This window comes from Xyrauchen texanus, chromosome 26 (genome assembly GCF_025860055.1).
Source record: "Xyrauchen texanus isolate HMW12.3.18 chromosome 26, RBS_HiC_50CHRs, whole genome shotgun sequence".
Taxonomy (NCBI): Eukaryota; Metazoa; Chordata; class Actinopteri; order Cypriniformes; family Catostomidae; genus Xyrauchen; species Xyrauchen texanus.
Window position 1 is genome coordinate 33,671,690 of NC_068301.1, and position 25,699 is coordinate 33,697,388.

At 40.6% G+C, this 25,699-nt stretch overlaps 1 protein-coding gene across 2 annotated transcripts in view; it reads right to left on the minus strand.

The window, feature by feature from the left end:
- LOC127619591 (RNA polymerase II subunit A C-terminal domain phosphatase-like) overlaps positions 1-25,699 on the minus strand; it is a 148,964-nt gene that overhangs the window by 64,940 nt on the left and 58,325 nt on the right. For both annotated transcript variants that reach the window (XM_052092477.1, XM_052092476.1), the window contains exons 9-11: positions 24,782-24,923; positions 23,907-24,128; positions 13,002-13,158 (exon numbers count right to left, since the gene is read on the minus strand). In XM_052092477.1, coding sequence (XP_051948437.1) covers positions 13,002-13,158; positions 23,907-24,128; positions 24,782-24,923 — 521 coding nt within the window. The remainder of the gene's footprint in view (positions 1-13,001; positions 13,159-23,906; positions 24,129-24,781; positions 24,924-25,699) is intronic.

Sequence of the window (25,699 nt, forward strand, 5' to 3'; positions counted from 1 at the left end):
CATTAAAATATTCTCAGAGTGATCTTGTGGGCAACAATTAACATTCAATTTCACTGAGGTCAACATGTTGGTCACTGAAGGTGTTATGTCGTGTTATGTTTTGTCATGGTATGTCTTGTCCCTGTTCTTTCTCTTTACTCTGTCGCCCTCTGCTGCCCTCTTTCGTTACCTCTCCTTTCCCTCTTCTCTCCTTCTCCAGCTGTTCCCTATCTTCCCTGAATACTCCGCTAATTCTCTTCCCACCTGTTCCCGTTTTCCTCTGATTGTCTTCTCTACTTCTTTCTCTGTTTTCGCTGCTTCCTTTGTCAAATTCTCACTTGAGTTTCTCTCTCCTAGGAATACATGCTCTGTCCGGTTTGTCGCTGTCCAGGCCTGTCCTGTAGGCATCCGCCTCACATAACTACCTGTTCACTCCTAACACCCGTTATTTGTATTCTGTCCAGCTCGCCTGGCGCTGCGAGAGAAGCGGACTACCACTATTGCTTCCTCGACCCTTGTCAACCCTGGGGGAGACCTACAGCCAGTTGCCGCTCACTGCTACCCTCGGCTGCTACATTGTTTCGCCTCTCAGCGTATTAAGAAGTTTTCTGTTTTTTGCATCGCCCACTCTGCGGGTTGTTTATGTTCACTTTTATTCTCTCAAGGAGAGATTTATGTTTTTCATTATTGGCAACTTGAACCTACATTAAAAGACTTCTTTTGTTAATTCGCTTTTGGGTCCTCACTTACCCACACAACAGAAGAATTCGACCAAGATGGACCCAGCGACTCCTGATCCATTCCACTCGGCTGTCGAGTTCCAGGGAGCTATGTTGGGCAGACACGAAGAGGAGCTCTCTGCTGCGCGTCATTCCGTCGAAGCCCTGGCTGTTCAGGTCACCGATCTCACCAAGCAGATACACCTTCTTCGCATCGACTCAGCCACCGTTTCACGACCCTCCGGCTCACCTGGACCCAGGCTTAATAACCCCCGTGCTTCGCTGGTGAGCCTACTGAATGCCGCGCGTTCCTCACTCAGTGTGACGTTGTGTTTTCTCTTCAGCCCTCTACTTACTCCCAGTGCAGAGCACGCATCGCCTATGTGATATCTCTCCTCTCCGGACGGGCTCATGAGTGGGGAACAGCGATCTGGGAGGTGGAGGCTGAATGCACCAACCGTTATTCGGACTTTAAGGAGGAGATGATAAGGGTCTTCGACCGCTCTGTTTTCGGTGAGGAAGCTTCACGGGTCTTGTCTTCACTTCGTCAGGGTATGCGATCCGTCACCGATTACTCCATTGAGTTTCGCACCCTTGCTGCCTCCTGTGATTGGAACGAGCCGGCCTTACTCGCTCGTTTTTTGGAGGGACTCTGCGCGGAGGTTAAGGATGAGATTCTCTCCCGAGAGGTTCCCTCGAGTGTTGACTCTGTGATCGAGCTCGCCATCCGGATTGAGAGAAGGCTCGACCTGCTTCACCGGACTCGTGGAAAGGACTTCGCTTTTACCACTATTTCCCCCTTCTCAGTGCTACCATCCTCCTCCGGCACCGTGGCTTCCGAGCCCATGCAGCAGGGGGGCATCCGCATATTCGCTAAGGAGAGGGAGCGAAGAATTATCAAGCGCCTCTGTCTCTACTGCGGTTCTGCTGTCCACTTTGTTTCCTCTTGCCCGGTAAAAGCCAGTGCTCACCAGTAAAAGGAGAGCTACTGGTGAGCGCTACTACTATGGTCTCTCCTTCGATGTCTTGCACTACCCTACCTGTCCATCTCCGTTGGCCCGGCGCTTCTGCCTCCTGTAGCGCTTTGATTGACTCTGGGGCCGAGGGCTGCTTTATGGACGAGACTTGGGCACGAGAGCATGATATCCCTCTAAAGAGGTTAGATGAGCCCACGGCCCTGTTTGCCTTAGACGGTAGTCCCCTTCCCAAGGTTCGGCGTGAGACGCTACCTTTAACTCTCACTGTTTCTGGTAATCATAACGAGACTATTTCTTTTTTATTTTTCAGTCCCCTTTCACCCCTATAGTTTTAGGCCATCCCTGGCTAGTTCTGCATAACCCCACTATTAATTGGTCTAGGAATACCATCCTTTCTTGGAACGTGTCATGTCATGTGAATTGTTTAATGTCTGCTGTTCCCCCCCTTTCCTCTGTCTCTTCTTCACAGGAGGATCCTGGTGATTTGACGGGAGTGCCGGGGGAGTATCACGATCTGCGGGCGGTGTTCTGTCGGTCCCGGGCCACTTCTCTTCCGCCGCACCGTTCGTATGACTGTAAGATTGAGCTTTTTCCGGGTACCACTCCGCCTCGGGGGTAGACTTTACTCGCTGTTGGCTCCTGAACGTAAGGCCCTAGAGGATTATTTATCTGTTTCTCTCGCTGCCGGTACTATCGTTCCCTCCTCCTCGCCCGCCGGAGCAGGGTTTTTTTTTGTTCAGAAGAAGGACGGATCCTTGCGCCCCTGCGTTGATTATCGAGGGCTGAATGACATAACAGTTAAGAATCGTTATCCGCGTCCTCTTATGTCATCGGCCTTCGAGATCCTGCAGGGAGCCAAGTTTTTTACTAAGTTGGACCTTCATAACGCTTACCATCTCGTTCGCATTAGGGAGGGGGACGAGTGGAAAACGGCTTTTAACACTCCGCTAGGACACTTTGAATATCGGGTTCTCCCGTTCGGCCTCGTTAACGCCCCGGCTGTCTTTCAGGCACTAATTAATGACATCCTGAGAGATATGTTGAACATCTTTGTTTTCGTTTACCTCGACGATATCCTGATTTGTTCGCCGTCACTTCAAGTTCACGTCCAGCATGTTCGCCACGTTCTTCAGCGCCTGTTAGAGAACCGCCTTTATGTGAAGGCTGAGAAGTGTATTTTTCATGCCTCCTCTGTTACTTTTCTCGGCTCTATCATTTCTGAAGAGGGTATCAGAATGGACCCTGCTAAGGTCCAAGCGGTTATTAATTGGCCCGTACCCAAATCACGCATCGAGCTGCAGCGCTTTCTCGGTTTCGCTAATTTCTATCGACGTTTCATCCGTAATTTCAGTCAAGTGGCCTCCCCCCTGACTGCCCTTACATCTGTCAAGACGCGTTTTGAATGGTCCGTTTCCGCCCAGAGGGCTTTTGATCTTCTCAAGAACCGTTTTACGTCCGCGCACATCCTCGTTACTCCCGACGTCTCTAGACAGTTCATCGTCGAGGTTGACGTGTCCGAGGTAGGCGTGGGAGCCATCCTTTCTCAGCGCTCCTCCACTGACGACAGGGTCCACCCTTGCGCTGCATTTTCTCATCGCTATCGCCGTCTGAACGTAACTATGATGTGGGAGACCGCGAGCTGCTCGCCATCCGCTTAGCTCTAGGCGAGTGGCGCCAGTGGTTGGAGGGCGCTACCGTTCCGTTTGTCGTTTGGACCGACCATAGAAACCTTGAGTATATTCGTTCCGCCAAGCGTCTTAACGCCCGTCAGTCCCGTTGGGCCCTGTTTTTGTAGACTTTGTTACCGGGCTCCCTTCGTCGGCGGGTAAGACCGTTATTCTCACGGTCATCGACCGGTTTTCTAAGGCGGCTCATTTTATTCCCCTCGCCAAACTTCCCTCTGCTAAGGAGACGGCGCAAATCATCGTCGAGAATATTTTCAGAATTCATGGCCTCCCATCCGACATCGTCTCCGACAGAGGTCCGCAATTCACGTCTCAGTTTTGGAAGGAGTTTTGTCGTTTGATTGGTGCTTCCATCAGTCTCTTGTCCGGCTTCCACCCTCAATCTAACGGTCAAGCCAATGGGCCAATCAGACTGTTGGTCGCATTTTGCGCAGTCTTTCGTTCCGCAATCCCGCGTCCTGGGCCGAGAACCTCCCCTGGGCGGAGTACGCCCACAACTCGTTGCCTTCGTCCGCCACCGGTTTGTCTCCCTTTCAGTGTAGCCTCGGGTACCAACCCCCGCTCTTCTCGTCCCAACTCGCCGATTCCTGCGTTCCGTCCGCCCAAGCTTTTGTCCAACGTTGCGAGCGCACTTGGAGGGGTGTGCGGTCTGCCCTTTGCCACTATAGAGATCAGACCGTGAGAGCTGCCAACAAGCGTAGAACTAAGAGCCCTCGATATTGCCGCGGCCAGAAGGTATGGCTCTCCACTCTCAACCTTCCCCTCAAATCCGCCTCTCGTAAATTGACCCCGCGCTTCATCGGTCCGTTCCGTATCTCTCAAATCATCAGCCCTGTTGCGGTACAACTTCTCCTTCCCCGCCACCTCTGACGTATTCACCCGGTCTTCCATGTCTCTTGCATTAAACCCGCTGTGCGTTCTTCCACTCGTCCTGTTTCCCCCCCTATTCTGGTTGAGGGCGCTCCAATCTACAGGGTCCGCAGGATCCTGGATATGCGTTCTCGGGGTCGTGGGCATCAGTATCTGGTTGACTGGGAGGGATACGGTCCCGAGGAGAGAAGATGGGTTCCCTCTCGGGACGTGCTCATCGATGATTTCCTCCGGAGCCGCCAGGGTTCTTCCTCGGGAGCACCTGGAGGCGCTCGTTGAGGGGGGGGTGGGGTACTGTTATGTCGTGTTATGTTTTGTCATGGTATGTCTTGTCCCTGTTTTTTCTCTTTACTCTGTCGCCCTCTGCTGCCCTCTTTCGTTACCTCTCCTTTCCCTCTTCTCTCCTTCTCCAGCTGTTCCCTATCTTCCCTGAATACTCCGCTAATTCCATTCCCACCTGTTCCCGTTTTCCTCTGATTGTCTTCTCTACTTCTTTCTCTGTTTTCGCTGCTTCCTTTGTCAAATTCTCACTTGAGTTTCTCTCTCCTAGGAATACATGCTCTGTCCGGTTTGTCGCTGTCCAGGCCTGTCCTGTAGGCATCCGCCTCACATAACTACCTGTTCACTCCTAACACCCGTTATTTGTATTCTGTCCAGCTCGCCTGGCTTCCTCGACCCTTGTCAACCCTGGGGGAGACCTACAGCCAGTTGCCGCTCACTGCTACCCTCGGCTGCTACATTGTTTCGCCTCTCAGCGTATTAAGAAGTTTTCTGTTTTTTGCATCGCCCACTCTGCGGGTTGTTTATGTTCACTTTTATTCTCTCAAGGAGAGATTTATGTTTTTCATTATTGGCAACTTGAACCTACATTAAAAGACTCCTTTTGTTAATTCGCTTTTGGGTCCTCACTTACCCTCACAACAGAAGGTTTCAACATTTAAAATCTTTCTCTGTTCTTTTCAGAACCTGTAATTATGTGGGAGACGGAAAGCTATTTTGCCTTGAATTAAAGGGAAGCATTACTGCTAAACAGGTCAGCCAGCACTCCAGCCGAGTTCAACAAGTTCCTATTTACTGCGAGCAGCCTTGCAAAAAATACGTAAAAAAAAGATACTCTCAGGTATGAAAGGGTGAGGCAGAGTTCAACAATAATGATGGAAAGAGTGTTTCGGGGCAAGTTAACGGAACCATCTCTTGCCCTATCTGGCCAGCTCTTCTGTGTCACTGCATCTTACGTTCACTGGGCCTGAATCATATAGCACATGCAGAATGTAAATTATAAATAAATGTTCGGTACATAGTCCTACATACATGTACTGCACATTGTTATGAATTCTAATAGTTTAAATGTCACCAAGGTACCATTACTCCCAATTTACACATATTTAAGAAAGTTTTATGAATGAGGTCCAATGATTTTAAATATGTTTTTAAGACTTGCCAACTTGAACATTTGGATTTATTTTATGTATTGCACATTATGAATTCTGCAATTTTAAATGTCACCAATGTAACATTATCCAGCGACCATCAATGGGGTTTTATGAGAATAATTTTTGAGAATGTCATCAAGCTATCAGCAAGGTGAGTGAAATGTTGAGATTTTTTGTTTATAAGGCTACCTAAGGCACTTTGTGCTAATGTGACATTTTCTATGTCTGAATGTTAAGCTCAGAAGAGTGTGAGCAGAGGCCGAAGGTCTGAATGGACTGCAGTCTCCCAGGGTCTGCTGGACTAAAGGATGGGTGAAGGTCAAATGGTTTCATTAGTAAGAATGGGTAGGAAGTTATATTTTGTACCAAATGCAATTGTTTTCAAACAAAAGTGTGTTTCTAACAATAGTTTTTTGGTAATGAAAACTTAATGTTGAAAGTTTTAAAATATATATTAGGGGTGAAAAGATCCATCAATCTGGATTGATGCATCGATCATATAACCAATGATGTGACGTCATCGATGCAACACGTTAACATTGTGTATATTTTTAAGATACATCTTCATTTTGAGACTCTAATGCCAGCCACGTCTTCATGCACTTCCGCCAGCCGATGCAGCAACCTTATGATATTCATCTCACTTCTCATGTGGGACACGGATGAGGGTGTGCGTCAACCAGGTCTCCCTAGAAATGTGCAATTAAATCGGGCTTCCCTCTATAGCGTGGCGCATGTGACTCATTTGAATTCTACATGACAATTTTCTATTTTAATGCGCTATGGAGCAATTCGAACATTTAAAGTATCTGGACAGCCCAGACATTCTGAACAGCACTGATGAAGGGAAAAACACCTGCCCTGCCCCTACATCAACATCAAGTCTTTTCAAATATTTACATCAACACCCTTACTACCATTTATCAGAGTAAACTATAATGGTATTTTTCAACACAACTGTGGAAGTTGTAGCTAGAAAAAAAGAAAATAGCACATACCCTGAGAATCACGTGGCGCCATGCAATGGGTTGCTAGTTTTATTACTATTTTTGTCATTAAACCGGTGAGATTTGATACACCCTATTATCATATCTTATATCAAAGATAATCATTAATTATTCAAATTAATAGAACGTTGATTAGAATTAACACTAGCTTATTGATCCTTCAAATTCAACAATAATCAAAGATAATTGTCAGTTGTCAAAATCAATAGAATATTAATTAATAAGAATTAATATAGCCGGGGAACCACCCTGGAATCAGGGACTAATAACCAGACAGTATAACGGTTTCAATATTAGATTGTTCTCCTAGGAAAATCGATGTCCGGAAAATATCAATTTTAAAAAGGGAACAATGAAGGCTTGAATGCGAGCACTGACATCCTCAGCCAGCCTTTGACACATGTGTATGAAAATTAAACAAAAACACTTCTCTTTGAAATATAACAAAGTTTATTGATGCAGTAATATCAATTAATAATCAATACAATGCAGTCAATAAACTTTCGACAAACTAAACAGTGACATGATTAGATATAGTAACCAAAAATAAGCATATAACACGAGGAGTGTGTGTGTGTGTGGAGTGACACGCACAAAATGGCGGACGTGACTCTCATGGAGAGTACGTCACGCGAGATTTCCGGCCCGAGGGTTTGGCCGGTTAATGGCGTCTGCCCGTTTACTGCGTGTCTCTGCTTGTACGACAACTTGGGGACAAAGCTGAGCTTTATCACAAAGTTATCTACTAGCCAAATGTTTGTGAGGGGTCGCGTGTGTGTGTGTGTGCGGTTAGTACGACAGAGAGAGAGAGAGAGAGAGAGAATAAAGTGGCGGCACCAAAGCCGGTTTCACGATTGTGGGAGAAAAGGCAACTGTTGGTTTATCACTCAGAGACGCAGTGAAAGGCTCGTAACCTTTTACGTGGTCTTTGGTCCTTTAATGGATAAACTAAGTGTGCCGGTCTCATCTGTGATGGCGTAAATACACAACAGTCCAACGTGTTGGATTGCAACACAGCAAATCTCATTCGTGATAACAGAATGTTCCAGTAATACCTTGAGTATTATTAACAGCAATGAGTGGACTCAGTGGTCCGTTAACTGTACAAGCAATAACCTTGATACACAAGAATAACACACTATAATATTCTATCTGCCCAGACGTAGCCTCTGACTTGAACCGCGTGAGGACACGAGTAGAATGTGTGTTCATCCGTCGTTTGACTCAAACTCGGTTCCTCGAGGCTAAGGTGATGATGGGAAGCCGTTTCCTCGCTCTGTCTCTGATTCTCGGCAGGCTGGCAGAGAAATCAGCGACGTCCACTCGATTGAAGATGAAAGAGAAATCTTCTTTCTTCACTTCTGCAGACAAACGGGTGAAGATGCGGATTGCTCGACTGTCGCCTTCGGATCCGTTAATGTTCGGTGGACAAAGAGTAATCTCAACTCATCCAGGCAAGATGGAGATTGTATGGCCACAGTTTAAAGTTGTACGTTACTTCCTTATAACAACGAGATTGCTACATACGGCATGCAAAGTTGCTGGAAGCAATGTTCAGAAGGAATTCAAAGGTACTTCTACTCCCGATGACATCATGTTTGAAGGGTGTTCTGTTGAGTGCCTCATCCAATAGGAGTTGAGAGTTTGATCCTTTGGAATTTCACAGTTGTAAAATGAGCAAGGCTTCTTGGGATTTGTAGTCTGTTTTGTATTCCCTGTGTTTGATTTTGGCACATTTTTTTAATCAGTAAGATTTAGGACTGTTTGTGGGCCTCAGTCAGGCTTTACAACTTTATTAGGCCTGCCTTTGTCTTGTATCTGACTGAATACATGAGGCCCAACAGTCCCCTTTCGGCTGTTCAGTTTGGATTGTGAGGGGGTTACTACAATCTGTGACCTATATGAGAGTAGAGTGTTGAGATCTTTTGAAAATATTGTTCTACACTTTGAGATTCACAGATCTCAGCTCTTTATGTATTTACAGCTGCGCCACCTGCTCTGTACTATTTTTGGGAGTAGCACACACACCCCTAAAGCAGCAGATACTCTGGGAGAGGTGATTACTGCTTTTGGAAAAGGTCATGAGGCATCAGTGTATTACTCCCTGTTAATTCAGAGTCTGGGGGATGGAGCTTTAACTTCTATCAAGAGATTATGGGAGGAAGATTTAAACTTGGTACTGGAGGAATGAAGTGTGGGGCTAGGATTCTAAAAAAATGTCAAGTCTGTCTATAGAGATGCAAGGGTGCGCCTTATGCAATTCAAGATAATACATAGATTCTATTGGACCCCCTCTAAATTGTATAGGCTTGGTCTTAAAGACACACCCACCTGCTGGCAATGCCAATTAGAAGATGGAGGCACAATCCATGTTTTTTGGGGGTGTGTTAAGATCCTAGAATTTTGGTTGAAGTTGTATGTGTGATGTTTGGGGCACTCAAATTGTACTTTTTTCCCATATTTTGGGTGATGGGGCAGTCATAAATTTGGGGGATAATCACATAAAAAAATTGGTTAGTGTTTACCTCACTCCACAAACCACAAAGCAATGAGCTGTCATCAAACGATTGACCACAACATGTATGCTACTGTATTTTCTTTCCTGTATTATTTTTTTCAAAAACAGAAGCATCTTATTTTGTTGTGGGTGTCCCAATGTGGATACTGGATTTGCACTTTTTAAATTATATTTTGGTTGCATTTATGAGATAACAAATGAAACTGATTGTGTAAAATAGGCACATAATACCATACTATCGATAGCAGGCACCTGAAAGTTACGAGGTGGAGCAGCCGTTGATCGGACTTGTTGGTCTAGCAATTCCCAAAGAGATCAGGGGAATTTGGAGGCCAGGGCAAAACCTTGAACCCTTCATCATGTTCCTCAAACCATTCCCAAACAATCTGTGTGGCAGGGTGCATCCTCCTGCTGAAAGAAGCCACTGCCATCAGGGAATATCACTGCCATGAAGGGGTGTACCTGGTCTGCAACAATATTTATGTAGGTGGCATGTGTCAAATTAATGTCCACATGAATGAACGACCCAGGGTTTCCCAGCAGAACATTACACAGAGCATCACATTCCCTCCACCGGCTTGCCATTTTCCCACAGTGCATTCTGGTTCCATCACATCCCCAGGTAAACAGCGTACACGGCCGTCCGATGCACTGTGTTGACGCATTCCTCCCATAACCATCATTATCTGTGACTTGTGCCACTGTAGACCTTCTGTTGGTTTGACAGGATAGCCTTCGTTGCACTTGCACATTGATTAGCCTAGGGAGCCTAACACCCTGTCTCCGGTTTGTGGTTTGTCCCTCCTCAGACCACTGTTGGTAAGTCCTCACCACTTTGGCCATAACAATTTGGCCCTTGTCAAAGTCGCTCAGGTCTTTACTCCTGTATTCAACACGTTGACTATGAGAACTGATTGTTCGCTTACCATCTAATCTACACAGACCTTGAAATGTGGCCTTGTGATTGGTCATAATGTTTTGGCTCATCAGTATATATATAATCAGGCATGGAAACTCATGAAAGTTGAAAAAGGTTAGAAAGTCATAACAGGTGTTCCAGATGTATATTTTAAGTTGATTATTTTCTTTTTTTAAGTGTTTAAGCGTAAAGTAACACTTTCAAGTGATTTTAATAAGGAACATTTAGAAAAATTTACCGAACAATTTTGGCAAATTAGCTAAAAAAAGGTGACTTTAACTGAAAGGTGAATAGTTTGCATCCCTATAAAGTATAAATGTTTTTGACAGAAAAATATGTTGCTAAATGAAATGTTGGCAGGGAATAAGCAGAAATCTGAGCCACTAGCCTGATGGACAAGCCAAAAAAGTCTTGCCCATTTTTTTAATACCCATTTACCTTCAACCAACCTCAGATTTCACTTATATTAAAGCCAGTCTCTCTCCACATGCTAAGTAGCTATTCTGTTCCATTCAGGAGTTTTTGTGAACAAAAGACTAACCTCCTTGATATTCCAATTCGCAAAGTCCCTGAATAGCAACACCAGTCACGTTGGTTTCCTGCACCTCTAATGAGCTGTCATTTTTAGAGAGTGCGGGGAGCTATTCACCAAAAACTCTCTAAGACTGATAGACCAGTGGGGAATAAATTTAGCAGCGGCAAATGGTACTCATAAGAAAGTAAGGGAAAGAAAAATCTGCTTGGGTATGGCTACAGAACCAGACAAATTAGGTTTCTAGATTGGGCTGATTGCACCCTCACTGTGGGATCTCTCTTTTATGGGATTTCCATGTCTGGATGTTTTACAGGTTTACTGTCCAAATAAAGTCTTTAAATAGATAGTTGGTCTAGACCAGGAGCTTGTTCAAATCTGATGCTCCCAGTCATTTTAATATTAGATGCCCTGTCTGTCACAATGGATGCTTCCAGTAAACAGACAAATCACACTTTATGATGCAACACAACCTTTTAAAAGAATAACATATCTTTTTCTGTACCTACCCAGTGCATGATGGTACTGATATTATATAAGTGGTGTTATAAATAAACATCATCCTCCAACGAGTCAAGCAATGATGGGGAAGCCAGAATATTTGCCTTAACTAGTGACAGATTGATTTATCGGCCAGATCAATTAATGTCCAACTTGTGTGCATTCAACTTAACCTGTAAAATAATCAATTACCCTGTTATGCAGACAAAAACTTTCAACAGTAAAAAATACTTGCTGTCAAACTGTATATGTACAATCCACTGCTGTTAAAGGCAAGGTAAGTCTTAGCTTCAGCCATGCAAGTCAGCATGAAGTTAAAACTAAATATGAAACCATTGAGTATGACCCCCGAAGCGCAGCACAGTGGTTATGAACACTGTCAGCAATGACAGGTTTTGACATGGACTGCTGAGATGTTATAACTGGTAAGCGGAGATCTGAGACAGACCAGACAAATGAGAAAGAAGTCAAAGGAGCTTTGAATCAATGTTTCTAGGTCAGTTATTTTATGAGGAACCCATGAGGCGCATCTTTCTCTTTCACTTTCTCTTTCTGACACAGCATTTTGAGCTTTACAAGTCTTGCTGATGGCTACAAAGCTGTGAAAAAAATCATCAGAACCCAGAAATAATCCATGCATGATTTAAAATTCGATGCACATCTTTTCATCACAGGGGCCATGACCAATTCTGATGATATCTGAATCATTAGATTAAATCATTAATAAATAAAGCAGATCAGGCCAGTAGGATGATGACCTTTAATGAAAAGCAAGGTCAGAAGAGGAGAGGCGATATGTTCATAAATAAACAGGGCAATATAGGTGCCAAGACTCATATCGCACAGCAATAATATAGATCCAGCTCGACGACAAGAAGACCCAATTCTCAAAAACTTTTGTCCTTTATATCTGTATGTATGCTCCTTCAAAGTCTTGACTCTACTCTTTTAAAGTCAGGAACAAAAGTTTGGTTCAGCTATTGTGACAGGGAAAGATGCACCAATGGAATATTGGATATATCCCAGGATATGTTCAGAATAGCATACTAACCTACAAAACTTATCACAGTATAGTACATGAACCATTTCATTTCCAATGTGACAAATGAATCGTGAGTAATTACAGCAATGATTTTTAACAGACTTTTTTGGCTCATGGTTGTGACAACCTACTAGCCTACTATTGTTTTTATTATTACTAGGCAGTATATAATGTACAATGTGCAGTATTTTTTTAGTAGTAAGCTAGTATTCCTTTGAACTTTCTTTTTGGCAAATGCACTTTTTTCCAGACAGGAATATGATTTTAATTGCCCTTTGTCAAAAATTCTTAGCAATTCAATTTGCTGTTTGCTATGATCAGAGTAATTTGCTTCCTCATAACCTCTTCAAACAGCCTTGGCATTAATATTCGTTGGCTCCAGATCTCAGTGGGCGATTAATTCTAGCTTACGTTTGGGAATTTGAGTAGGGGTTTTGTTCAGGATTTTTAATTGGCTTTTCTGAATCTTAAAACCTTGTGATATGGGAGGAATAGAACTTTGTCTGTCGAGAATTAAATAAACACACACTGCTATAAACAATACCATAAAGGTCAACAGCACAGCACTGACACTTAACAGAACTTGAAGAGAGGTGTAACTGTGGGAGTTATTTACACCAGTGGACAAGGTACACAGGGATAATTCACAGTCTGGTTGTGCTTTTTTTCACTAACATTCATATCTGCAAATTCTGTGGGATGGTGCTCATGAAGAAAATTGATGGTGCCTTGTGTGCATAAGAATTTGTCCTATTTATATCTCGTTTTGTATTGTAATTGTAATATGGACATAAATAGTTAAAATGTGTGCTTTTTAACCTCTTTGTCCATGCTGTCCAGGTCTTCTTTGCACATTGTGTAGAGTGGCATGGTTTCAGACATGCTGGGCTGTCGTTCCCTGTGTGAAGGTCCAGGCTGCTCATTGTCACGACTCAATCCTGCATCCCCCTCCGGTTGCTGAGACCCATGACCTAACCTAAAGAAACACATAAACAAACAATCAATCAATCAAAAGGCTCACTCAAAATCAGCAGCTGGTGAAGCAAGTTACAGCATAATGGGTCATTGCTGCACAAAGCATCCTAGGTAAAAGGTGTTTATCAAGAGCGCAAAAGCTCTGTTTGCTCTAAAAGAACAACAAGCAGGACAGCAGTTCTCTTGGATTGAGCAGCACCTGAATAAGCAATCCAAGGTAAATCAAGCACTCAAACACACACACACACACACACAAACACACCACACACACACAGCAAGCCTGTCCATACCAAACAGCACACACTCAATCACATGTTCGATTCCGTCTGAAAAACCACAATGTAATCATTATGATTATTCTGCAGCAGGGAGATAGAGGGTGAGTACAGACAACATCAAAATCATTTAAGCTTTTTCAACACTGTACATATACCTTCAATTAACATGTTTTCAGGACTCATAAGTTTAATTTACAACGGCTGTGTTCATGTAAACAGCATGCATCTATAAGTCCAAAACTCTATGGGCTATCAATTTGATTCCTTTGGGCATATTTCCATTATAATGTTTATTTTGCTTAGATTAAAAAGCAATATGACAAAATACAAATTAATTCGTGAATTTGAGTTAATATTGTTTTATAAGTAATTATTAAAGACATATAAACAGTCAGTAATAAAGTAAAAACAAACAAACAAACAAGCAACAAAACAAATAAAACCAATAGAACAAAGATGACAAAACATAAAACTTGAAACTTTTTAAAGCAACTTAAGTTATTGAGCCAAGAGCAGTAAGTGGTTTATAGGTGCTGAAGCACTTATTGTATGTTAGTTTTCTTATTATTCTGCTTCTGCTCTTAAAGTCTATGGCAGCCCATAGGAACTGTATGTGAACCTTTTGAACCGCAAGTCTTACAAACAAAATTCCTGTTTCCTCTGATTCCTTGGGTCATGCAGAGTCCGAATCGGTTGCATCGTTTTAAAGATCCACCCACTAGATTTTCCACCATTTTTTATTTTCTTTTTCAAACTCCTAGGCCATATGTCCAATTCATGTATCATTTAGGAGACACTCATGACACAAATTATGAGATTCATGATTATAGAACAAACCATTCTAGTATCCCAGATCAATGAATTCAAAGGAAGCACTCCAAAATGGACCTGAAGACTGTATTTTCGTACCACTTCAGCATATTGACACTTGGATTGAAACTTGGTACAGTTGAAGTCAGAAGTTTAAATACATTTAAACTCAGTTTTTCACAATTCCTGACATTTAATCGTAGAAAACATTCCCTGTCTTAGGTCAGTTAGGATCACTAATTTATTTTAAGAATGTGAAAAGTCAGAATAATAGTAGAGAGAATTATTTATTTCAGCTTTTATTTCTTTCATCACATCCCCAGTGGGTTAGAAGTTTACATACATTTTGTCCCATTCCTCCAGACAGAACTGGTGTAACTGAGTCCGGTTTGTAGGTCTTCTTGCTCACAAATACTTTTTCAGTTCTGCCAACAAATTTTCAGTTGGATTGACATCAGAGCTTTGTGATGGCCACTCCAATACCTTGACTTTATTGTTACAACCACAACAACGTTGGAGGTATGCTGGGGTCATTGTACATTTGGAAGACCCAATTGTGACCAAGCTTTCACTTCCTGGCTGATGTCTTGAGATGTTGCTTCAATACGTCCACATAAATTTCCTTCCTCATGATGCCATCTATTTTGTGAATTGTACCAGTCCCTCCTGCAGCAAAACACTCCCACAACATGATGCTGCCAACCCCATGCTTCACGGTTGGGATGGTGTTCTTTGGCTTGCAAGCCTCACGCTTTTTCCTCCAAACATAACGATAGTCATTATAGCCAAACAGTTTGATTTTTGTTTGATCAGACCAGAGGAAATAAAAAAGTAACATCTTTGTCTCCATGTGCACTTGCAAACTGTAGTCTGGCTTTTTTAATGGCGGATTTGGAGCAGTGGCTTCTTCCTTTCTGATTAGCCTTTCAGATAATGTCGATATAGGACTCATTTTACTGTGGATATTAGAGCTGTTGGAAAAAAATATTTCAGTGATGCATCACGATTCATACTCAAACGATTCTGAATCTATTACCAAGCATTCCGAATGAACGCTGTCGCCTATTTCAACTACGTCAGAGCATCCACGAATCTTCGATAGTGTTGTTGGCAGGGCAGCTTGAGCAAAAGTTCACGCTCTCGCCTCTGAATGCACGGTAAACCTTTGATGGCTTTTTCAAAGAGCCACTTTCTAAATTTATTGCAGTACAGAAAACAGACATGATCAGTTCTTACAAAAATGAACCATGGTTTTACTATAGTAATATTGTAGTTATCATGATTTTAATAACCATGGTCTTTTAGCAGAAACCATTGATTTACTATAGTAATTTTGTTGTCACCATAACTGTAGTAATGTACTGATGTATCTTGTATTTTACGGCAAAATTCGTAGTTTTGATACTATTAACATTGATTACACTACAGTAATATTGCATTCATTTAATAGACATGGTTTTACTATAGTAATATTTTAGTAACCATGACTGTAGTAACCATGGTTCATTTTGTGGTTCCTATGGTTTAACTACAAATACTATGGTAAAATTGTGGTTACTATTATAAAATGGTCAATTTTTCTAAGGAATTCCTAAGAGGTATATTTTCTGTACATACTCCAAAACTGCTTCAGTGACAAATAATTTTGTTCACCATCTTTTTTTTTTTTTTTGCTGTGAAGTAATGCAGTTCATGAAAAATAAATTGCACGAAGTCTCATGTTTGAATGACACAGCATTTAAGTGCACAGCAGTGCACATATTGACCGCCACTCCCATGTAACATCAGCTATAGGCTACACAAATATTATTTTATTATATAATTCATTCCTTACTTTCTTGTCAGTGTTTCTCGCACTATAAATGTTCAATGATTCAGGGCTACAGAAAATTACCATAAATATTCTACAAAATGGCACCTCACATATTATACACATTTGATATTGTTAAAGATATTTTTGATTATGTCAACATAACACGGGCCGCAAAAGATTTCTCGAGGGCCGCGTGTTGAGAAGCGCTGCCATAGTTCTTTGAAATATCCACCACATTTCTGTACTAACAGAGCCTGTCTCAAGAGGACTGATAGTTCTAGACTGGTCTGTCAAGCAAACTCTGTAATCACATCAGTGGCACAACAAACCATCTCCTCCTGTTGATATGAGAGAGACTGAGACCAACACTAGACAGCAGAGAATTGTGGGAGCTCTGCTGGACAGAGCAGCATCAGGGATGCAGGTGTGATGATTCTCCAACCATCTGTGAATTAAGCGTCCCATCAATGGTAACAGAAACTGAATTTAAAAAGCCACAATGTCGCCTAGAAACAAAAAACCAGTGTAATTTCACATTTCTGATTGTTTTAACTCAGTTTTAGATTTTTACATTTATTTGGTCAGAATTGACCAACATACAAAATAAATCTTGAACATTTCTAGAGGGAACATTTGAATTGTTAAATTCAAATCTAAAACATCCTATTCATATTTATAACCATGAAACTGGACATGGTCAATATAGTCAGCTGAAGTAATAAAGAGGCATGCAACTTAATTTAAAATGCCTCATTATGCTACATGCAAGGCCGCACTGCATTCCTCTTTTATTTTATTTTTATTATGCTTCCTTGACATTCAAAAAAACTAATTCTGAGAACAGATTTTTTTAATATCCATCTATATAGACAGACTTCAAATCGCCTGCCACGAGCAACGATCCTGTTACAGTATTATGAAAACAGGTGGGCAAGTTCCCCAAATTAACCCAATACAGATTACTAATTAGTTCCCTAAAATTGTAAGCAGATTACTTTACAAAATTAATCACATTACTAATTACTTTACCTTAGTTACTTTTTAAAACACTTTTTAAATTGAGAAAAACTCAGAAAAACGAATTAAAATGTTCATATTTCCTCCTTGTACACATTTTCAGCTGTCACAGGCACGCACATGTATTCTATTCTACATGTATTCTACATAAATATTATTTTAGATATAAGAGTAACCCAAGTAATAATTACCTTAATTGATTACAAGAATTTAAAATGTAAATTATTACACTACTTTTTTGACCAAACATTACCAAACTAATTTGTAATCAGATTACACCCATCACTGATTGTGAATATTGACAAGTCTCCATTTTTTGTGAGGAGGATTATTTTTAACCTTCTGATTTGTTAAACATCTGTAAAATACTATAATGGCAATGACTCTAAACTATCCTAAATATTTAGGGTTCCATAAGACCTCCAATTCAACCTGACTTGTCAATTTCTAAAACATGTTACTGCACATCCTTAATAATAACACACTTACTGACTTGCTGCCTTTTTAACCTCTCCTTTTGAAAGAACTATTCTGAGATAGTTCAAGTCTACAAGTCTAGTTAACCTTCTGTCTTTTCTTGTTATCCTTCTAGAGCTTCAAGCTTAACAATCTGAAGAGCATTTAATGAGCTGATCTTGGATCAGGGTCATGTCACCTACATTTAACATTAAACGCTCTGTCAACTACAATGGAAAAGTCATCCTACACTAGATAATTAATATTTTTATGTTTCAACTGGAAAGCACTAATTTAATGGTCTTGCACCTCAAATTAATTGAAAAACGTTTTTAAATTTCCCCCATACAGGTGAAACTCGAAAAATTTGAATATCGTGCAAAAGTTCATTAATTTCAGTAATTCAACTTAAAAGGTGAAACTAATATATTATATAGACTCATTACAAGCAAAGTAAGATATTTCAAGCCTTTATTTGATATAATTTTGATGATTATGGCTTACAGCTTATGAAAACCCCAAATTCAGAATCTCAGAAAATTAGAATATTGTGAAAAGGTTCAGTATTGTAGGCTCAAAGTGTCACACTCTAATCAGCTAAACACCTGCAAAGGGTTCCTGAGCCTTTAAATGGTCTCTCAGTCTGGTTCAGTTGAATTCACAATCATGGGGAAGACTGCTGACCTGACAGTTGTGCAGAAAACCATCATTGACACCCTCCACAAGGAGGGAAAGCCTCAAAAGGTAATTGCAAAAGAAGTTGGATGTTCTCAAAGTGCTGTATCAAAGCACATTAATAGAAAGTTAAATGGAAGGGAAAAGTGTGGAAGAAAAAGGTGCACAAGCAGCAGGGATGACCGTAGCCTGGAGAGGATTGTCAGGAAAAGGCCATTCAAATGTGTGGGGAGCTTCACAAGGAGTGGACTGAGGCTGGAGTTACTGCATCAAGAGCCACCACACACAGACGGGTCCTGGACATGGGCTTCAAATGTCAAACGTCTTACCTGGGCTAAAGAAAAAAAGAACTGGTCTGTTGCTCAGTGGTCCAAAGTCCTCTTTTCTGATGAGAGCAAATTTTGCATCTCATTTGGAAACCAAGGTCCCAGAGTCTGGAGGAAGAATGGAGAGGCACGCAATCCAAGATGCTTGAAGTCCAGTATGAAGTTTCCACAGTCTGTGTTGGTTTGGGGAGCCATGTCATCGGCTGGTGTTGGTCCACTGTGCTTTATTAAGTCCAGAGTCAACGCAGCCGTCTACCGGGACATTTTAGAGCACTTCATGCTTCCTTCAGCAGACAAGCTTTATGGAGATGCTGACTTCATTTTCCAGCAGGACTTGGCACCTGCCCACACTGCCAAAAGTACCAAAACCTGGTTCAATGACCATGGTATTACTGTGCTTGATTGGCCAGCAAACTCGCCTGACCTGAACCCCATAGAGAATCTATGGGGCATTGCCAAGAGAAAGATGAGAGACATGGGACCAAACAATGCAGAAGAGCTGAAGGCCGCTATTGAAGCATCTTGGTCTTCCATAACACCTCAGCAGTGCCACAGGCTGATAGCATCCATGCCATGCCGCATTGAGGCAGTAATTAATGCAAAAGGGGCCCAAACCAAGTACTGAGTACATATGCATGATTATACTTTTCAGAGGGCCGACATTTCTGTATTTAAAATCCTTTTTTTATTGATTTCATGTAATATTCTAATTTTCTGAGATTCTGAATTTGGGGTTTTCATAAGCTGTAAGCCATAATCATCAAAATTATATCAAATAAAGGCTTGAAATATCTTACTTTGCTTGTAATGAGTCTATATAATATATTAGTTTCACCTTTTAAGTTGAATTACTGAAATTAATGAACTTTTGCACGATATTCTAATTTTTCGAGTTTCACCTGTATATTGAGAATGGTGGTGTGAAATGTGAGACAAATTTTGTTCAGCTCAGATTTATCACAGCTAAACAGACAGCAACCAATTAATTTTATAACAAGAACAATTTATTTCCAATATAAAAATGGCAGAAATGTTATAATTTTATTGATTTCTATGAGCTTTCCAGTCATTTGTGAATATGGTATAAGCATTTAGATTTTATAGAGATTTTTTTATATCTCTGTCGAAGACTAGTTTGTAGCTGAATCTTGAGAATAACAAGAACAATCATTTCAACATAAAAATGTCCAAGATATTTAAGAATGCAGTGACAAAAAAAAATTATTTCTAGCTAATGAAACCCCTTTGAAGAGCTCTAGAGAGATGCTAGTCATCTCTCTAGAGCCAAGCAGTAACTATATTTTGATGAGAGCAAATATATATATATATATATATATATATATATATATATATATATATATATTTTCATTCTTTTTTTTTTTTTTTTTTTTATGCATTAAAAAATCCTGACAAAAGATAATTTTTTATGCATACTAGAACACACAATTTTTTATAATTCCCTGATATTTCCAGGTTGACCATGGGAACATTGTACAACTCTCTCAAATCAGCAAAGTTCTCAGACAGCCATCATGTGCTTCTTGTTCATGTAGTACTTTTCTCGTGTGCTACCTAGCAACAAAAGAGGAACATGGGTGATTTTGTATTGATGCTTGTGGCCTTGAAACATTAAACAAGCCCTGTTGCCAGGAGACCAGTACATCCTCTCATCAGCAGCGCAAGAGCACTGTGATCCAATATGTGATATGCCAAACAGGCCTTCACATTGCCCGGCTATTCATTCAAACACATCAGGCCTTGCTGTTTATGGAGTGCAGGCTAAAAACAGGACTGCACACTCATTAAGAAAAAAAAGTGCAGCTTTTAGAGACCTACAGTATGTCTGTATGGAGAGTTGGTCAGGTTGCCCTGTTTTTATATGAAAAAGAGGCATGAATTCAGTTAAAAGTGGTCATATCATACATTATTTTTATTTTGTGATGCAAGATAAGTATTTTTGTGCCACAACTTATTTTATTGCATGTCATATTTGTGTTTTTCATGACTATTTGCCACTCTATCGCTGGCCCTTTGACCCGCCCTTTTGATGAAGATGATTTGTTAAAGTCAATCATGTTCTCTGAGGTTCCCCCTGAAAAGCACAAAATAACGCTCATAAAACATGAATAATGTGAAGTTGCCAGCATGCAGCAACAATCAAATCGCAGGAAGGGAACCCTGAAGTACTTTTTGCAGCTTTCATATCACATTTTCTTATCTCACATCTTTTCTAATATAATGTTGTACTCAGCAGATGCTGACACAGAAGCTGTATTTTTCCCCTCATATCTTTTGATCTGCATTAACAGTCTTGTTTATATTATTCCCTTGTCACAGTAATGGCCAAAAGTTCTGATGAAATTTACTAATAATTTCAGTTTCACAATCTCAGGTGTCAAAGTGCAATGTTTTCCTTCTCACTGACTTTATTTAGAGCTTTGAGATTAATGTGAATTGGACTCCATGAGAAATCCAATATGAGCTGGGAAAGAAAAGGCAAGGGCAGCACATGGTTTATAGACTTATAAAGGCCATTAGCAAAGGTCTTGCTGACCAGGCACATTTCCCATGGGCTTTCACACAGAAGCACTGACAGTGGCCAAAATATGGACGCCCAAGAGGTATTTGGGGTGAACAGGTGGTCTCGACACTAATGAAAACTTGATATTTTCACGGCGCAGGCAAACAAGATGTACTCTGCTCTTTTGAACAGATATTTTAACGTGGTCTACATTTTTAGGGCGCAAAAACAGTTCTTCCAGAAAACTCCACTGCTATGATGTTATATATATGAGCGCACAGTAATGCAAGAACACCCACATGTACTTATCACCATTGATTTATAGGCAGATGGGCAAGTAATTCACTACAAATGACAAATTACTCCTATAAAATTGTAACATTGCAGACTTCACTGGAAAAGTAATGACATTACCAATTACTTTAAAATACTTTGTTTCTCCACTCAACAAATTAAAATAATGTCTAGATTTCCTCCTTGTTCATTGCCTAAATATCTGTAACCAAGCGCGCGCGCACACACACTCACACGCGGGCTACACCAGATATACCATAAAAACATAACAAATATATCCAAAACTAGTGTTTCAATAAGAAATCATTCCTATCTATGCTTACCCTTAGGGTTTTGTTTAAGTTATTATGTTTCCAGCTGCATACTGAATACATGTCCAGAATTTGGAGCAATCTCCTCAACGGAATTAAACATAAATGTTTGAGGGTTATTTGATTCCATTAACAAAGACAGGATTATGAGGATAATTTTAACAAATTTAATTCAAACATTGTTGAAGAAAATATGATGAGAAATAAACAACACTGCAATATATTACCAATGCACTGACAATGTTTTAGAAGAAAAACCTTGTTTATTGAAATGATCCACTCTTAATATTGTGAGGATTTTCTTTGTCCAAGTTGCGTTAACCCTAACCCTAGTATAATAACATTAATAGAATATTAGAACTTAAATCTGTGAATCAATAAAGTCAGCGAAAGCACAACGGAGCATGAGTTCAAGATAGAGTGCATAAATGGGCACAAGCTCTTTCTTTCATGTTGTTTGTTTACATGATATCACAAATAAAATCTCCTGTGTGTGAGTTTGTGAAGGCATTTCGAGATTGTAACTCCAGTTGGGGACGAATGAACGTGTAGTTGTTACACCTAGTCGTGGTGTGCAGTTGGCTTGAGTTGCGTGCTAAATGCGCATCTTGCGAATATGCCGTTACGTTATGTAAGTCTTTACAAAACTGAAAATAAATATGCCCCTGTGATAAAGAATCCACAATAAAGATACTAAACATCTAATCCTTCATTATACTCATTAAATTACATTATTTCAGGAATTGATTTCAAGTTTTCTTAACTTATTTTATGTAAGTTGATGTCACGTGCATAACCACAGGTGGCACTCTGACACTGCGGTGGGCCGGTTATTACGGTGATGCTAGCTACCCTAGACGATATATTATTGGCGGATAACCGTGAAAATCTAAATATTATTTCAACATTTCAACAGGGGCTGGTTTGAGTCATCTGCTGTAAGTAACAGAGGGGGTCATTGGTGGCTCAGCAGTTAAGGCTCTGGGTTACTGACAGAAATGTCAGGGGTTCAAGCCCCAGCACCGCCAAGATGCCACTGTTGGGCCTTTGAGCAAGGCCCTTGACCCTATCTGCTCCAGTGGCGCCGTTTCATGGCTGACCCTGCGCTCTGACCCCAGCTTAGTTGGGATATGCGAAAACAGCTGCATTTCATTGGCTCTGTACCTGTACTCTGCACAATGACCATAAAGTTGAATCTTAATCTTAAGTAAAGTCATGCCATTTCCCATATTCTGTTTGTTTGATGAGGCAAAAAATGAAAACGAGAAAAACATGTATGTACCTGTAGGTATGTACCTGACATGCATAAGCACACATATATAACACACAAACCACCCCTGCACTCGCATTCTGGCTGCTAGAATAAATGTAACACCATATATACAGAGATTAGGGTTAGTATTGTGTGTTTTGTTGCTTAATGTTCGTTACATGCTGTTTATCACCTCATTTTGGTTTAACACATCATTACATTTGTTTGAAGTTCATTATTCTCTCTTTTAGCGCATCATCAGGATTACCGTAAACACTCACATAAATGGGCACCATACAATTTATGCAAGTGTATTGTAATTTTTTGTCATTCAAATTAGCATTCATCTGTAATATAGGCACATTTTTGGTTCATGTTACATCCGTCAATCCTTAAATAGCAGTCCAAATTCCAAGCTTTTAAATTACACATTTATAAATGAGAAGCATTAAATGAATTAGCAAGCAGTTCCAGGTTAAAGAACTAAAAATGAAAAAGATGTTTGTTTTTTAAATGTCGGTTATCAGTTTTGGCCACAATGAGCTGTAAATGATCGGTTATCGTTATCAGCCCAGGTATTCCATATTGGTGCATCCCTACTTTTTCTGTTGCACTCTAGAGAGATGACTAGCATCTCTCTAGAGCTCTTCAAAGGGGTTTGTCACCAGACACACGTTAAGTCGCTCTGTGGCTGACAGAGACTCAGAAGGCACAGTTTGTGCACATTTCCAGTCTCGCTCAAACATGTTTCAATCAACGTGCCCACAGACTGATACAACAATCATGTTATAAAGTAGCCTTTAGACAGTTTTACATTTGTTTCGTTCACATCTATAACGGTACAACAATTCAAAAATACTGAGAATAACCATAAATGCACTAATTGCCACCTAAAAATTATTGCATATTTATTTAATTTTAAATGATGACAACATCAAACGGGCCAAGTGCCACCTGTTGATCCACACCAATAACAGGCTGCAGGTAAATTATTACCTGAGATCTCCATGTGCAGGCTGAGCAGAGGATGATCCATGCGAGTGATGATAAGAGGGTGGACGGGAGGCCTGTGGACCCCTGCGGATGAGTTTTCCGGTGACAGGGTCATATGTCCGCATCTCCAGCACTGGTGGGGACTTGTGCTGAACGGTAGTGGGTGGGAACAGAGGCCTGAGAAGAGACTCCTGGACATTTGGAAATGTGGCGGGACTGCTGCTCCTAGACGACAGTGAGAATATGTTGTTTATATCCTCTAAACAATCTTAAGGAATAAGTTTGCCCAAATACTTCTAGAGGTTTTAGAAAAATATTCATGGGACTAGAGCTTTCATGCTTGAAAAAAGACCCATATAAATTTCATAAAAGTGGTCCATACGGCTTTATTTTGGTATAGATGAATACATTTCTATCTGTTTTTCTTACAGTTATCGTATGGCTTCAGAAAAGCTAGAATAGAGTGCAAAACGGACTACCTTTATAATACTTTTATGGTTGTTTTGTAACTTTTTTGAAGCTTGAAAGAGCATGGAAAACTCAACTCAAGTCTTCAAAATATCTCCTTTTGTCTACTGCATAAGAATGTCATTCAGGAGTAAATAATGACAGATTTGTTTTATTTTTGTGTGAAATCACTCTCTCTAAAAATAAAACCCATTATTTGAGTTTGATATCACAAGAGTCAGCACAACCTGAAGTTTTTTGTAAATAGTGTGTTATAAGAGTTTAATGTTTTATATTCTATTCAGGAGCTCTGAAGTTTTCCAAAGTGCAAAACACATTAGAAATGTCTGACAAGTCAAGAAAAACACTGACTAAGGAGTATTTTACTGTGTGAACATAAAAAGGGATGAAATGGGGGGGGGGGGTAATACCTGTGTGATTTGCTATAGTCTTCTTTCAGAGGAAAGAGCTGTTCCTCGATTCGTTCCCAACGCTCCAGGCAGCCCCACAGCCAATCAGGATTCACCACATGAAGATGTTTACAGTCCTGAGCTTGACGCACTTTCTCAGTGCCTGAGAGACACACATAAAAAAATGATAAACAACTTTCTATGTGAAAGTTTTTGGCTATTGTAAATGTTCAAAGGACCCATTATGGCTATAAAACTTTCTTTAACATTAGTTTGACACAATGTCTCAACACTATGATGGTATGGATTTATTAACACAGTCAGCCGTTTTTACTATTAGTTGTGACACTTAATGCTGGATTACACAATTTTTACAATCTGAGCAGATTATAAAATATTAGGAATCACACCCTCAATGACTTTTGTAAATGGCTACAGATAAAAACTGTGCATCATACACCGAATGACTGAGGATCAAACACTACCCGACCGTCAAGTCGATTCAATCCAATCACAAACTCACTTGCTTCGCCCTTTCGTTAACATGACAGATAAAAACAAACATGAGTATATTGGAGCACTGCATTTGTTGTTGCTGCTACTCTGTGCTCCCAAATCACGAAAGAAACGGGTCAAGCGCATGAGTTGGTTTTGTTTGGGAAGACATGGTAAGTATGGCCTTTACAGAGGGTGGAGGCCAGTTGGAGGAGAGTGTCGTTAAAAGTTAAGCTCCACTTTGAGAGTGTGTTTGCCATCTCTATTTCTATTGGCTGCTGACCAAACTTCAGATCTGAGTTGTGGAGCATCATACAATATGAGATTTTCTCTGTAGTTGAGAATAGTCTGCTCACAAATATCAAACATGTTTGATATCCTCAGACTAAATGGAATCAATAGTCACATTCACATATACAGCCTTTTCCAGAAAATTACCTACAA